This window comes from Rattus norvegicus, chromosome 17 (assembly GCF_036323735.1).
Source record: "Rattus norvegicus strain BN/NHsdMcwi chromosome 17, GRCr8, whole genome shotgun sequence".
Lineage (NCBI taxonomy): Eukaryota > Metazoa > Chordata > Mammalia > Rodentia > Muridae > Rattus > Rattus norvegicus.
This window is the reverse complement of record NC_086035.1, coordinates 60,219,132-60,235,676: the sequence shown is the minus strand read 5'-3', so window position 1 is coordinate 60,235,676 and position 16,545 is coordinate 60,219,132. Positions and strand designations below refer to the sequence as shown.

The window sequence follows — 16,545 nt, the reverse complement described above, 5'->3', positions numbered from 1 at the left end:
TAGTGTTACTTTGTTCTGCTGTTTCTGACAGTGGCTAGACTGTCCTATAAGCCTGTGTGTCAGGAGTGCTGTAGACCTGTTTTCCTTTCTTTCAGTCAGTTATGGGGCCAGAGTGTTCTGCCTCGGGCGTGTAGTTTTTCCTCTCTACAGGTCTTCAGCTGTTCCTGTGGGCCTGTGTCTTGAGGTCACCAGGCAGCTTTCTTGCAGCAGAAAATTTGGTCTTACCTGTGGTCCCGAGGCTCAGGTTTGCTCGTGGGGTGCTGCCCAGGGGCTCTCTGTGGCGGCAGCAACCAGGGAGACCTGTGCCGCCCCTTCCGGGAGCTTCAGTGCACCAGGGTTCCAGATGGTCTTTGGCTTTTTCCTCTGGCGTCCGAGATGTGTGTGCAGGGAGCAGTCTCTTCTGGTTTCCCAGGCTTGTCCGCCTCTCTGAAGGTTTAGCTCTCCCTCCCACGGGATTTGGGTGCAGAGAACTGTTTATCCGGTCTGTTTCCTTCAGGGTCCGGCGGAGTCCTGCCGCTCCTGGGCCCTCCCCCACGGGAGCCCAGAGGCCTTATACAGTTTCCTCTTGGGCCAGGGATGTGGGCAGGGGTGAGCAGTGTTGGTGGTCTCTTCTGCTCTGCAGCCTCAGGAGTGCCCACCTGACCAGGCGGTTGGGTTTCTCTCTCACCGGGTCTGGGAGCAGAGAGCTGCTGCCGTAAATTGTACTTCTGTATTGCTAACTGTATTAAGAGAAGTGCATGTTTTTTCCCCGTGCCTTAATTTTGACAGCAAATGGATTTATTGTTTATGGCCTTCCTATAGCTGTTACAAAAGCAACAATATTTCTACCTATAGTTTCTTAGTATTATTTTCAATACATTGTTAAGTTTAAATGAAAGTATAATAAAAATGCCAGTGCTTTAGAACTAAAGGATAAATTTCATGCTGTTAACTGCTTCATCCTGCCTTGTAGCTCCTGTGTCACTCCCTGAAATTTAGGCCAGCTGTTACTGTGACATACACACAGGTTGTTGATTTGCTGTGGTTACTCTATTAATACTGGGAGAACAAGGGAAATTCTTCCCCTCGGGAAATGAGAAGAACTGAAGCTCTTCTGCAAAATGGTAGGAAGAAAAGATTCTGCTGTAAGACTTTATAGTCATAGACCATGTAACCACCGGTCAGTGTCTTGGGATTTGATGGGTTTTAGCCACCATATGTGGCAGTTTTACACTGTGGAAGCAACAGAGTTAGTTATCGAAGTTGTAGGGTCAGTGATCAGAAGTTAATTAAAGCTTTTTCCAAGAGGGTCTTTTACCACCTTGAAGGCCTTTGTAGGACACCCATAAAATGCCCAGCTTGGCAGAGATAAATGAACTGAAAATGTATAGGGAAGTATTGGTATGAACAGTGAGCAGAGCATTGGTTCTCTGTGGGATCCAGATCTTTAGACCATGTCAGAGAATGAAGCCTGGCATCAAAGGGTTATCATAAGAAACAAGAGTGAATGTTGGCTCAACAGATCACCATGGAGCCCCAAAAGTTGTATCTATTTTTAAGTTTATTTTTATTTGGACTTATTTTTTAGACACAGGATCTTCCCTCTATGCCTAGGTGGTTCGTTTATATTTCTGGCCTTAGCAAACGTCCCGAGTAAGCCTGGGCTATGATCAGGTTTCACTGTGCCCAACTGTATTCCATTAAAAATAATAATAACAACTTACTTTTAAACTGTGTGTGTGTATGTGTGTGCGTGTGTGTGCGTGTGTGTGTGTGTGTGTGTGTGTGTGTGTGTGCATGTGTGTGTGTCTATGTGCATGTGAGTATGGGTGCCTGTGGTGGCCAGCAGGGTCAGACTTCCCTAGAGCAAGAGTAACAGTAGAAGGTAAGGTAAAGTATGGGTTCTGGGAACCAAACCTGGGTATTTTGCAAGAGCAGTTGGTACTCTTAACTACTGAACAGTTTGAGTCCCTGGTATTTACTACATTCAAATAATCCCCATGTGTCAAGGCCACTGTATTATTTTGATCAGTAGAACAAACATAGAAATTTGTACGTTTTTTTTTCTTTCAAGATAGGGTATTTCTGTGTAGCCCTGGCTGTCCCGGAATCCATTTTATAGGTGAGACTTGCCTTGAACTTACATAGATCTGCCTGTCTCTGCCTTCTGAGTGCTGCAACTAAAACCTGCACTGCCTCACTCAGCTACATTTTTCTTTTTAATTGTACACATTTATCTGTTACAGCACCGTCTACTTTGAAGACATACACCATAGCAGATACGGTTTATGCTTCCAAGTATATAAGGAGCTATATAGCACTTTCAGCATAATTGTCCCCTTGGAGGTCATAAAGAAATGCAAGGTTGAGTTTGTAGCCAACTCTCTTTGCTTATTTCATAAGCTGTCTAAAGTGTGTATATCCACCTGACATCTGTTTGATCTTGATACTGTGTTCAGGTGTTCCAATTTCCTTTCTCCCCCTCCCCCACCTCTCCCCCACCCCCACTGGGATTACACTATGTAGCCCAAGTCAGTCCAAAACTTGGATCCTTTTGCCCAGGTCTTGGGGTGTGGAAATTACAGGTATGTGCCATTATACTTGGCTGCCTCCGTTTTAAAAGATCAAACTCACTTCAGAAGTGAAACATTATATCAGCTCCTGTTCTCCTTGCTGTGACAAAATACTGAAAAAAGGTAATTTAAAGAAGGAAGGGTTTGTTTTGGCTCACAGCTACAGGCACACGTTGTGGTGTGGAGTTCATGGTGGTAGGAATGTGAGGCGGTAAGGAGGCAGAGAGAGGTGAGCACTGGCACTCAGTCTGTTATTGCTTTTCACTCCGCGTGGGACAGAGTCCACAGGATACTGTGCTTACAGTGGGTTTCTCCCACTTTAATTAACCTAATCTGGGAGCTCCCCTGCAAACATACCAAAGCTTTGTTTCCTAGGTGAGTTCAGATGATTGACAGTATCAACCATTATGCAAACTGAAATTTTGTGTGCATGGGTCTTTTTGTTTCCTTCCTTCTTTCCTTCCTTCCTTCCTTCCTTCCTCCCTCCCTCCCTCCCTTCCTTCCTTCCTTCCTTCCTTCCTTCCTTCCTTCCTTCCTTCCTCTACGCATGGAACTCAGGGCCCTGAATATCTTAGGCAAGTATCTTCAACTGAACCCCCATTCCTGCTTCTACATGTATTTAAGAAACTTCTAAAGCTAGAAGTTCTAGCTCAATGGTAGAACACTTGCCTGGCATCTGGGCAAGAGTCTCCCAGGACCCAACAGGGATGTCATTAGCTAAAATACCCAACAAAGGGGAGAGAGAACCTGTAGAGACCGTATCCAGAGGCTAGACATGGCCCCCAGTTGAGGGATGGGGCCACACACCCATCTCAACAATTTTAACCCAGAATTGCTCCTGTCTAAAGGAAATACAGGGACAAAGACTGGAGCAGAGAGTGATGGAAAGGCCATCCAGAGACTGCCCCACCTAGAGATCCATCTCATCTGCAGACACCAAACCCAGATACTATTGCTGATGCCAAGAAGCGCTTGCTGACAGGAACTGGCTGTCTCTGAGAGGCTTTGCCAGAGCCTGACCAGTACAGATGCATTTGCTCGAAGCCAACTTTCAGACTGAACACAGTGGAGGAGTTAGAGAAAGGACTGAAGGAGCTGAAGGGGTTTGCAACCCCATAGGAAGAACAACAATACCAACCGACCAGACCCTAGAACTCCCAGAGACTAAACCACCAACCCAAGAGTACACATGGAGGTACCTATGGCTCCAGCTGCATATGTAGCAGAGGTTGGCCTTATTTGGCATCACTGGGAGGGGAGCCCCTTGGTCCTGTGAAGGCTCAATGCCCCAGAGTAGGGGAATGTGAGGTGGGACTGGAATGTGAGGCAGGAGTGTGTGGGTGGGTGGGTGGGTGGGCAGGGAAGCTGCCTCATCGAAGCAGGGACAAGGGGAGTGGGATAGGGGATTTATGGAGGGGAAATCAGAAAGGGGATCACATTTGAAATGTAAATAAATAAAATATCCAATAAAGTATATTAAAAAAAAAAGAACACTTGCCAGATATGTACAGTCTCTGATTCTGTTAGCATACACTGCCTCACTCCGTGCTTTTGGGATAGTACCTATGACTTAAATGAATACAAGCAAAGCTGCTATGGAGTCTTCTAGGACCTCTCATGATTGTATATGTCTCATGATAGAAAGCAGAGATGAGACTCGGAGGAGGCCTGTTATTTTGGTCAAGTGACTGTACTTCCAGGAGTGCAATTGATCCTGTGCACTCCTGATTGCTCTTAAGTAGTTCTAAAACGATAGAAATAACGTTGACAAAAATCTATATTAGTTACTAGTTGACTTCAGATGAAGATGTAAAATTCTCAGCTCCTCCTGCACCATGCCTGCCTTGATGCTGCCATGCTCCTGCCTTGATGATAATGGACTGAACCTCTGAACCTGTAAGCCAGCCCCAAATATTATGTTGTCCTTTATAAGATTTGCCTTGGTCATGGTGTCTGATCATAGCAGTAAAACCCTAACTAAGATACCATTTCTACATTACAACATCCCCTTGGTGTTATCTTTCACCTCTGACTCCTTCACTTAATTATGAAATGGAGTTTACCTTACTATCAGGGAAGCAAAACCTTTTAAATTATTCTACCAGTTCTTCCTTCTTTCCTTCCTTCTTTCTTTCTGTCTGTCTTCCTTCCTTCCTTTCTTCCTTCCCTTCCTTCCCTTTTTTGTATTTTCATCTTCTTCTTCAAACTTAAAGTTAAACCACATGTATAATAAAATTATTAGCAGACAAAAGATAAACCAAAACAATCTGCTTGAATTCTGCTTGTTCATAAAGCCATTGATTGAAGCATCTATTCTGTGAGGTTTCTGAATAACTTAAAAATAACATGTGCCAAGAGTGTAGGTACCTTTAACCTCTCTACACTCAGAAAAATCAGGAAGACAAAACATGATGTGCATACACCCTTAGCAGCCCCCCCTGCATCTTGCTGAGCACTTCGTGTGGAAGATAAATGGGTTTCATACACATGGGGGTGGGTGATGATATTAAAGACTGACATCCAGGCAGTAGGGTGAGAATCAAGCCCACATCCATTGTGACACACCTACTTCAACAAGACCAGATCTCCTACCACTCCCTGGATCAAAAGGGTAAAAGAAAAGTCAGTAAGGTTTAAGTGTGAATGAGAAGTAAGTTGTTCTCTAGGATATACTGTTTTCTGCCCCTCAAGAAGAGAGAGAAGGCTCTACAGGGAGAATTTACAGTAAACTGATTGGAAGACGAAACTTTGGGCAGGAAATGCCTCTCCAGAATAGATCAGACCCAGTGAATCTGAGACCCACACATTGGTGTGGAAAGAGGAGAACGTGATGCAGGAGATGTTCTCAGAGCACACCAAAAGATGGACCATTTCACCTGTGATAAATACCATGACCAGTAGCAACTTAGGGGAGGAAATTCAACACCAACATCTAGATCACGCTCCATCGCTGAAGGAAGGCGCCAGAGGAACTCACGCAAGACCTGAAGAATCAGTAGTGACCGCTAGCTTTCTTTCTGGTTCCTGCTCAGCTAGCTTTTTTTATGTAGTCCAGCCCTATGTGCTTAGGAATAGATCCACCCACACATCAACTCTTTTTTTTTTTTATTGGTTATTTATTTACATTTTAAATGTTATTCTCTTTCTCCTCTGCAAAACCCCCCCCATCCTCCTTCTTCTATGAGGGTGCTCCCCCACCCATGTACCCACTCACACCTCACCCCACTAGCATTCCCCAACACTGGGGCATCGAGCCTTCACAGAACCAAGAGCCTCTCCTCCCATTGATGCCAGATAAATCCATCCTCTGCTACATATGCAGCTGGAGCTACATACATCAACCCTCTCTCTTTGAGGAACACACTGTAACTTTATTTTGTCTTTTATCTAGCACATACAATAAATGCTAAAACATGCTTAAGGTTTGGAAGTTCTATGTTCAATAGACAGATAAGCAGTGATATACCAAATATAGGCATCATAAGGATTTTTTTAAAAGTGAATATCTGTTTAGAATAAAATGTTGTTACAAAAGCCAGAATTGGATTCTAATAAAACAAGGCATAATGTTTAAGGCAAATTTTATGAAGAAAGTATATAAAGTTAATGTAAGATTATATTTGTTAATATCCTTTGGTGGAAGAGGCACAAGTTTTTAAAACAGATTAAACATTCTTTTTAGAATACGAACCATAATAAAGTAAAATTTGATATAATAGGACTATATTTTTTTTCCAGAAAACAAACTCCACTGTTGAATCATATTTCCAAGTTAATTTTAATTATGTACATACTTGTACAAATATTTCTAATACACAGACTTTAAGTACAGAAGATTAAGATGTCAGAGCATATGTAATGATTTGACGAAGTAAAAGGTTAACATCCTTTTAGCATCTTTTGTTGTTTTCGAAACCCCCAACTTTAAAAAGCTAAGACGTGTTTGTTATTTAAAAAGCTTCCCCATTATGTTATCTTTTTGCTTATCACACACACAGAGGACTGAGAATGGGACTCACCTCAACACCGGTCTAGACATGACCGTTAGCCAGTGACTAGTGGGTTGACACTCTCACAGACAGGCCCACAGGGCAGGGTGACCCGAGACGTTTCTCAATTGAAGATTGCTCTTTTCGGGTGAATCCGGGTGTGTCAAGTTGAGGATAAAACCTTCACACTAATAAAAGTAACACTGGGTTTGTAGACTCAGTGGAGACAATTCCAGAAAGCAAATGTCATTCTCAAGAAGGTTAAAGGGGAGGTTCTAAAGAGAATATTAAAGAGAAGAGTTTCACAGTATATAATGAACGTATACTATGACAGTATCTGCTCAAAAGACAGTAGGGAAAAAATTGAATCCTTTTAAATATTCTTCATGAAGTTATATTGCCAAATTCATATTGTAGGATATGCTTATTTGGTGAAGCAGTGAAGTATCACATTAAAAAAATAAGGATGTAGATTCTCATCAGTTTTATTTTTCGGCTCAAACATAGACTGTCAGCAGCATCAGATTTAAAGGGCAGCATGCAGTTGTCTCTGTTGCTTTTGCCGAATGGTTTTGTTGGGCAGAAGCTTTCCTTTTTAGTATCTTCTTTTTTCCCCTTGACATTTTCATTTTCTCCTTGGCTATTTTGTGTGATTGGGTTACCTCACTCAGGATGATATTTTCTAGATCCATACATTTGCCTATGAATTTCATGAAGTCATTGTTTTTAATAGCTGAGTAGTACGCTATTGTATAAATGTACCACTTTTCTGTATCCATTCCTCTATTGAAGGGCATCAGGGTTCTTTCCAGCTTCTGGCTATTATAAATAAGGCTGCTATGAATGTAGTGGAACATGTGTCTTTGTTGTATGTTGGAGCAGCTTTTGGGTATATGCCCAGGAGAGGTATAGCTGGGTCCTCAGGTAGTGGAATGTCCAATTTTCTGAGGAACCTCCAGACTGATTTCCAGAATGGTTGTACCAGTCTGCAATCCCACCAACAATGAAGGAGTGTTCCTCTTTCTCCACATCCTCGCCAGCATCTGTTGTCCCCTGAATTGTGATCTTAGCCATTCTGACTGGTGTGACGTAGAATCTCAGGGTTGTTTTGATTTGCATTTCCCTGATGACTAAGGATGTTGAACATTTCTTTAAGTACTTCTCAGCCATTCGATATTCCGCAGCTGAGAATTTCTTGTGTAGCTCTGTACCCCATTTTTTGATAGGGTTGTTTGACTCTCTGGCATCTTAACTTCTTGAGTTCTTTGTATATATTGGATATTGGCCCTCTATCAAATGTAGGATTGGTAAACATCTTTTGCCAATCTGTTGGTTGCTGTTTTGTCCTAATGACAGTGTCCTTTGCCTTACAGAAGCTTTGCAGTTTTATGAGGTCCCATTTGTCAATTCTAGATTGTAGAGCATAAGCCATTAGTGTTTTGTTCAGGAAATTTTCCTCAGTGCCCATGTGTTCAAAGCTCTTCCCCACTTTTTCTTCTACTAGTTTTAGTGTACCTGGTTTTATGTGGAGGTCCTCAATCCATGTGGACTTAAGCTTTATACAGGTCAATAAGAATGGGTGGATTTGCATTCTTCTACATGCTGACCTCCAGTTGAACCAGCACCCTTTGTTAAAAATGCTATCTTTTTTCCACTGGATGGTGTTAGCTCCTTTGTCAAAGATCAAGTGACCATAGGTGTGTAGGTTCATTTCTGGATCTTTAATTCTATTCCATTGATCTACCTGCCTGTCTTTCTACTAATGCCATACAGTTTTTTATCACCATGGTCCTGTAATTCTGCTTGAGGTCAGGGATAGTGATTTCCTCCAGAAGTTCTTTTATTGTTGAGGATAGTTTTTGCTATCCTGAGTTTTTTGTTGTTGTAAATGTAGTTGCAAATTGCTCTTTCTAACTATGTGAAGAATTGAGTTGGAATTTTGATGGAAATTGCATTGAATGTGTAGATTGCTTTTAGTAAGATGGCCATTTTTACTAAGTTAATCCTGCTGATCCATGAGCATGAAAGGTCTTTTCATCTTCTGAGATCTACAATTTCTTTCTTCAGAGACTTGAAGTTCTTGACATACAGATCTCTTACTTGCTTGGTTAGAGTCACACTGAGGTATTTTATGTTATTTTTGACTATTGTGAAGAGTGGCACTTTCATAACTTTTTTCTCAGCCTGTTTATCCTTTGATTGGAGGAAGGCTATTGATTTGTTTGAGTTAATTTTATACCCAGCCACTTTGCTGAAGCTGTATATCAGGCTTAGTAGTTCTCTGGTGGAACTTTTGTGGTCACTTAAGTATACTGTCATATGATCTGCAAATAGTGATATTTTGACTTCTTCCTTTCCAATTTGTATCCCTGTTATCTCCTTTTGTTGTCTTATTGCTCTGGCTAGGACTTCAAGTACTATATTAAATATGTAGGGAGAGAGTGTGCAGCATTGTCTAGTTCCTTATTTTAGTGGGATTGCTTCAAGTTTCTCTCCAATTAGATTGATGTTGGCTACTGGTTTGCTGTATATTGCTTTTACTATGTTGAGGCATGGGCCTTGAATTCCTGATCTCTCCAAGACTTTTATCATGACGGGGTGTTGAATTTTATCAAATGCCTTCTCAGCAGTTAATGAGGTGATCATGTGTTTTTTTTCCTTTGAGTTTGTTTACACAGTGGATTACATTGATGGATTTCCATATATTGACCCATCCCTGCATCCCTGGGATGAAGCTTACTTGATTATGATGGATGGTCGTTTTGATGTGTTCTTGGATTTGGTTTGCCAGAATTTTATTGAGTATTTTTACTTCGATATTCATAAGGGATTTTGGTCTGAGGTTCTCTTTCTTTGTTGTGTCTTTGTGTAGTTTATGTATAAGCTTAATTGTGGCTTCATAGAAGAAATTGGGAAGTGATCCTTCTGGTTCTATTTTGTGGAAGTTTGGACAGTATTGGTATAAGGTCTTCTATGAAGATCTGATCGAGTTCTGCACATCTGATCCTGGGCTTTTTTTGGTTGGGAGACTTTTAATAACTGCCTCTATTTCTTTAGGCGTTATGGGACTGTTTAGATGGTTTATCTGATCCTGATTTAACTTTAGTACCTAGTATCTGTCTAGGAAATTGTCCATTTTCTGCAGATTTTCAAGTTTTGTTGAATATAGGCTTTTGTAGTAGGGTCTGATGGTTTTTTGACTTTCCTCAGATTCTGTTGTTATGTCTCCCATTTCATTTCTGATTTTGTTAATTTGGATACTGTCTCTGTGCCCTTGGGTTAGTCTGGATAAGGGTTTATCTATCTTGTTTATTTTCTCAAAGAACCGACTTTTGGTTCTGTTGATTCTTTCTATGGTCCTTTTTGTTTCTACTTGGTTGATTTCAGCTCTGAGTTTGATTATTTCCTGCCTTCTACTCCTCCTGTGTGTATTTGCTTCTTTTTGTTCTAGAGCTTTTAGGTGTGCTGTCAAGCTGCTGACATATGCTCTTTCCTGTTTCTTTCTGCAGGCACTCAGGGCTATGAGTTTTCCTCTTAGCACAGCTTTCATTGTGTCCCATAAGTTTGAGTATGTTGTATCTTCATTTTCATTAAATTCTAAAAAGTTTTTAATTTCTTTCTTTATTTCTTCCTTGACCAGGTTATCATTAAGTAGAGCATTGTTCAACTTCCATGTATATGCAGGCTTTCTGTTGTTTTTGTTGTTATTGAAGATCAACCTTAGTCCGTGGTGATCTGATAGGATGCATGGGATTATTTCAGTCTTCTTATATCTGATAATGCCTGTCTTGTGACCAGTTCTATGGTCAGTTTTGGAAAAGGTACAATGGGGTGCTGAGAAGAAGGTATATTATTTTGTTTTTGGATGAAATGTTCTATAAATACCTGTTAAATCCATTTGGTCCATAACTTCTGTTAATTTCTCTATGTCTCTGTTTAATTTCTGTTTCCGTGATCTGTCCATTGATGAGAGTGGGGTGTTGAAGTCTCTCACTATTATTGTGGGAGCTGCAATGTGTGCTTTGAACTTTAGTAAGGTTTCTTTTATGAATGTAGGTGCCCTTGCATTTGGAGCATAAATATTCAGGATTGAGAGTTCATCTTGATTTTTTTAATGAATATCAAGTGTTCTTCCTTATCTTTTTTGATAACTTTTGGTTGAAAGTCAAGTTTATTCGATATTAGAATGACTACTTCAGTTTGTTTCTTGGGACCATTTGCTTGGAAAATTGTTTTCCAACCGTTTACTCTGAGGTAGTGTCTGTCTTTGTCACTGAGGTGTGTTTTCTGTATGCAGCAAAATGCTGGGTCCTGTTTATGTAACCAGTCTCTTAATCTATGTCTTTTTATTGGGGAATTGAGTCCATTGATGTTAAGAGATATTAATGAATAATGATTGTTTTCCCTTCTATTTTTGTTGGTGGTGGAATTATGTTTGTGTAGCTCTCTTCTTTTGGTGTCTTTGTAAGGAGATTACTTTTTTTCTTTTTCTAAGGGTGTATGTTTTCTCTTTGTGTTGGAGTTTTTCATCTATTATCCTTTATAGGGCTGGATTTGTAGAAAAATATCATTTAAATTTGGTTTTGTCATGGAATATCTTGGTTTCTCTATCTATGTTAATTGAGAGTTTTGCTGGATATAGTAACCTGGGCTTACATTTGTATTCTCTTAAGACCTGTATAACATCTGCCCAGGATATTCTGGCTTTCATAGTCTGTGGTAAGAAGTCTGGTGTACTTCTGGTAGGTCTGCCTTTATATGTTACCTGTTCTTTTCCCTTGCTGCTTTTAATATTCTTTTTTTGTTTTGTGCGTTTAGTGACTATTATGTGATGGGAGGAATTTCTTTTCTGGTCCAATGTATTTGGAGTTCTTTAGGCTTCTTGTATGTTTATGGGCATCTCTCTCTTTAGGGAAGTTTTCTTCTATAATTTTTTTTGGAAATATTTACTTGCCCTTTAAGTTTGGTATCTTCCCTTTCTTCTATATCTGTTATCCTTAGATTTGGTCTTCTTATTGTGTCCTGATTTCCTGGATGTTTTGGGTTAGGAGCTTTTTGCATTTTGCATTTTCTTTGACTGTTGTATCGATGTTTTCTATGGTATCTTCTGCCCCTGAGATTCTCTCTTCTATCTCTTGTATTCTGTTGGTGATGCTTGTATCTATTACTCCTGATCTGTTTCCTAAGACTTTTAACTCCAGGATTGTTCCCCTTTTTCCTTTCCTTATTGTTTCTATTTTCATTTTTAATCCTGGATGATTTTTTTCTCAGTTCCTTCTCCTGTTTAGTTGTTTTTTCCTGCAATTCTTTGAGGGGCTTTTGTGTTTCCACTTTAAGCGCTTTTACTTGTTTACCTGTGTTGTCCTGTATTTCTTTAAGGGAGTTATTCATGTCCTTCTTAAAGTCCTCTATCAACATTATGAGATGTGATTTTAAATCCAAAACTTGCTTTTCTGGTATGTTTGAATACCCAGTATTTGCTTTGGTATGAGAACTGGACTTTGATGATGCTAAGTAGTCTTGGTTTCTGTTGCTTAGGGTCCTACCTGGTGTTAGCTTGTCTTGCTGTCTCTGACAGTGACTTGACCCTCCTGTAAGCCTGTGTGTCAGCACTCCTATAGACCTGTTTTCTTTCCTTGGGATCTGGGAACAGAGAACTGCTCCTGGCTTTGTGTGTCCTGATGCTTCCAGGTGGCTTGCTTGGAGCAGAAGAGTTGGTCTATTCTCAGCTCTCAGGTGTGTCAGTGCTCCAGGAGACTGGCTTTCACCTGGGAGCTCAGGCAGAAACTGGAAATTTCCTGCTTTTGACTGCTTGTGTGTTCCTGTATCCCGAGGCAGGTTCCTCTTGGGTCAGGAATGTGGGCAGAAGTGGTGGTCTCCCCTGAGGTCTCAGGATTGTCCCTACTTCTGAGAGTCCTGCTCTATCCCCCAAGGGATTTGGGTACAGAGAGCTGTGGGACCAGTTCAGTTCTGGGCGCAGACAGAAGCATGAAGGTTCCTGCTGGTGGATGCTCCTATGTTCCTGCTATGTTCCTGTATCCAGAGGGCACTAGGCAGGTTCCTCTTGGGACATCAGTGTGAGCAGAAGTGGAGGTTTCCCCTGAGTTCTCAGGATTGTCATTACCTGTGAGAGTCCAGCTCTCTCCCTCATGGGATTTGGGTACCACATTTACTTTCAAATTGTATCCAATTGAAGATGACTATAACTTCCTTTTAAAAATTGGTTGCACATAGGAACAGCCATGTTCTTTGTTTCGCTTTGTTTGTTTGAAACAGTTTTAGGGCACCTGGTTGTCTTCAGACACCCTGTATAGCTGAAGACGACCTTGAATTTCTGATCCCTACTAAATGTTGAGATTAAAGATGTGTCTCCTAAGTGTGAGCCTCCATGTAGTCTAGCACGGAAGCATTCTGAACAATGATTGTAGGAAAGCTAGACAAGTTTCCTAACAGTCCAAGTTAGTGCCCCGTGGTTGGACATCGCTGAGCAGCCTACAGCCAGCTCACTTGTTTTCAAATCACAATTTTATGGTTTCCCCCAAAATAATTCATTTCTTACATTCTTTACAATTCGTGATGAGTAATTTAAAGGCTCCAAAATATTAAATAGACAACATTACTCTGCTCATTCTGGTAATGCCATAACTATCACAAGCCTTTCCCTGCCTCCCTTCCCTTCTATACCAGATTGCCAAAAGTAATAGGATCTGCTCTCAGCAGGAGCGTCTGGCTAATCAAAACAAAATCTCTCTTGCAGATTCTTACAAATGCTTGGCTAGCTTTGACTATACTTAATGGGGGATGGTGACACACTTTTTTAAACACAGCAAAGGATGGTTTTCTTTTTTTTTTTCTTTCAATAATTTATTTTTATTCACTTTAAATTCCTATCCCAACCCCCCTTCCTCCTCTCCTCCCAGTCCCACCCTTACAAGTCTCCCCCCACCATTGCACCCTCCCCTTCTCCTCAGAGGAGGAGGGTACCCCCTTGGGTACCACCCAACCCTGGGACATCTAGTCCCAGCAGGACTAACACAGGCTTAATTGTAAGTAAGGATAGGCTAATGTAAGTTCTCAGGTATTTTAAATGCTAAGGAAGAAGCATAAATAAGGGTGATAATGTCTCACATTGGTCAAAGAAGGATTTACTTACTATACCACGATGCATTTTAAAGATTCTAAAGATTATATTATTTTAATTACGTCTAAATGTGTGGGTATGTATGTGTCTGTGGGACGTGCATGTGGTGGAGCCATGGGGGCAGAGGGGTTGGAGCTGGGGTTACAGGTAAGATGCCTGGTATGAGTGGTGGGATTTGAACTTGAGTCCCCTGTGCAAGAGCGTCATGCACTCTTAACTGCTGAGCCGCGTCTCTAGCCCAGATCCTTTTAAGAAACTCGATTTGCCTGATACTGCTTTAAAATACATTCTTGCTCGTGTTTCTTAGGCCATGATGGGGCATGAAAAGGGTTATTTTTACTTTTTAATATCATTTACTTGTTTTGCAGATGCGATTCTGTTCACAATAGTGAAAGTATTTAAGTAGCTGCTTCTTGGTCAGCAGGTGAACTTAATGCTGTTTTACAGCCTGGGGAGTGGTGTTATTTGATCTAGGGATGATGTCCGTGGTCAAGAGAAAGCCCTTAATTTCTTTGAGCTCTGAATTTCGGAAGCGACCATAATTGGGTGGGTGGGGGGTGGGGTAACAAAGCAGGTTGTTGGAACAGTACTGGGTACAGTGCGTATGACTTTGGCAGCTCCCAGAGCCTGAATCTCCCCTCCCCCCCCTTTTGCAGCTTCTACAGACCCATCTGTCAGAACAGGGCTGCTATTTACTACTTTGCTTTGTTCATAGCTGCTGTTGCTGCTGCTGCTGCTGCTGCTGCTGTTGTTGTTGTTGTTGTTGTTTTGTGGGAGCCTAAGCTACAAAGCATACTTGTAATCTTGAGGCAGTATAGCTTTCAAACAGTGGCTTCTGTTGAGGATGAGAAACAAAGACTTAGCGTTTTTATGTGTTCTGTCTGAAGATGGCTTTGCCATTTGACCCTCGGTAGCAATTGATGGATCACATACTCAAGTCTGCCGTCTTTCGGTTGATTCGAACGCATGACTTGAAGATGATTGAGAGCTGTGATTCTGTTCACAATAGTGAAAGTGTTTAAGTATCTGACGCTTTGCCAGCAGGTGAACTCATACCACTTTCATTTTCTTCAGATCCATGAGAAACTTCACTACTATGAGAAGCAGAGTCCAGTGCCCATTCTCCATGGCGCGGCAGCTTTGGCTGATGACGTGAGTATGCCTTTCTGGGTTTGCAGAGTGTATCACCCGTGTCGCTGCCCCGAGTGGGACCCACCCCACTGCAGATAGATGTGTACGGTCCTTTGAGTGAAAACGAGAAGAAGTTGTGGATGTTTCCCAAATCTCCATCATCACCATGCGTGTGCTTTTTCTAAAATTGTGCATGGAAAGTACCCTGATATTATGCCTTGGTGTCTGCATAATAGAAATTGTAGGCTTCAAATTCTGTGCGGAGAAAAACTGCCTGGCATCAGTGTTCTGTGCTGGTCACACAAGGGGAATGCTTTGGAGAAATAAAGACAAATGAGATAGTTACATTGCTGACAGTACAAAAAAAAATGACAGATACTAGGATAGAAAGTGGGCATATTAAATCCATAAAGGGCAGGATTGTTTTGAAAATGAATCCTAGAGTATAGTCATGATTTATGGACATTAGACCATTCCAAATTGCCTTTATAACCAAAGAATAAATGTAAGAAGCATTTGGCATTGATGGAGTAGTTAATTTCCTGTCTCTATAATTTTATTTTAAGCCTTTGGAAGGGGAACTCACTTGCTGATTCCCACTGTTAACTCTCAGACGCAGATGAATAGAGAACCCACCTGGATAAACTGTAAGAGCACGGAGCTCGACAACGAATGGGTTGATGTGTGGAGCGACTACTGCAGCTTCTTTCCTGCTCTTCAGTTGTGCTCCTGCTGCCATAGAGCAAACCATAACTCAGTGCTGTAGAGTGTGGGGGCCCCAGTCAAATAAACAAGTCCACTGTCTTCCAGTTGACTTTATATCCTAATACGTAAGATAAAGGCATCCCTTTTGTGATCTCTGTGGACATGAGTGTGTTTTACCACCTGTCCCATGAAAAACATACTTGTGCAACACAGAACTCAGACATTTAAAAGGGGAATAAAGGTATAAAGATAGTCCTGTGAGTTGCTGCAATTACAGCTTGTAAGAGCCTTAAAAGCCAGCATCAAAACATAGACCTCAGAGAGGTCTTAGAAATGTTTATGTGGAAACTAATGACCTCCTCCTGAGCAAATTATTGAAATTTCCTTTGAAGATTTATGTGTGTCTGTCTGTCTGTGTGAGTGAGTGTGTGTGTGTGTGTGTGTGTGTGTGTGTGTGTGTGTGTGTGTACCAGAAGAGGATGTTGGATCTCCTAGAGAAGCAATTGTATGCTGGGAACCAAGCTCAAGTCTCTTGGAAGAACAATAGACACTCTTCACTGCTAAGCCGTCTCTTCAGCCCCCGATTTTCCTTTCGATTGTTTTTCAAACAAACAAACAAACAAACAGAATTCAAGACAGGGAATATCATTTAATGTGAGAGTGTGCCCCGACTATGTGACACATGGGTTCAAGGTTCAGAAGCTCCACAAATAGACACATTAGAATCTGTGTAGTTATAAACTACAGAATTTAATTTACTAGAATGATGTATTTAAATGTTAAAACACATGCATGTAGTGAGAAAAGAGCTATCTGTGTAGGTTAAAATTTGTATCTTAATAAGATGAAAGCAGGTTTGACATAGGATGAATCTATCAATTTTCTCTGATTTTGCCTTCTTGTATATTGTACCTCTACACCATTGTGTCCTGCCAGCGTGGGGAAGACAGTGGAGACTAATGGAGTTCCATGTGGTGTTTTAAGAAGAAAACATGAATGAATATATATATATATATATATATATATA

At 41.1% G+C, this 16,545-nt stretch overlaps 1 protein-coding gene across 7 annotated transcripts in view; it reads left to right on the top strand.

Moving 5' to 3' along the window:
- The window catches only part of Mpp7 (MAGUK p55 scaffold protein 7), a 266,719-nt gene that overhangs the window by 166,138 nt on the left and 84,036 nt on the right, over positions 1 to 16,545 (top strand). For all 7 annotated transcript variants that reach the window (XM_039095743.2, XM_039095742.2, XM_063276474.1 and 4 more), the window contains one exon: positions 14,757 to 14,834. In XM_039095743.2, coding sequence (XP_038951671.1) covers positions 14,757 to 14,834 — 78 coding nt within the window. The remainder of the gene's footprint in view (positions 1 to 14,756; positions 14,835 to 16,545) is intronic.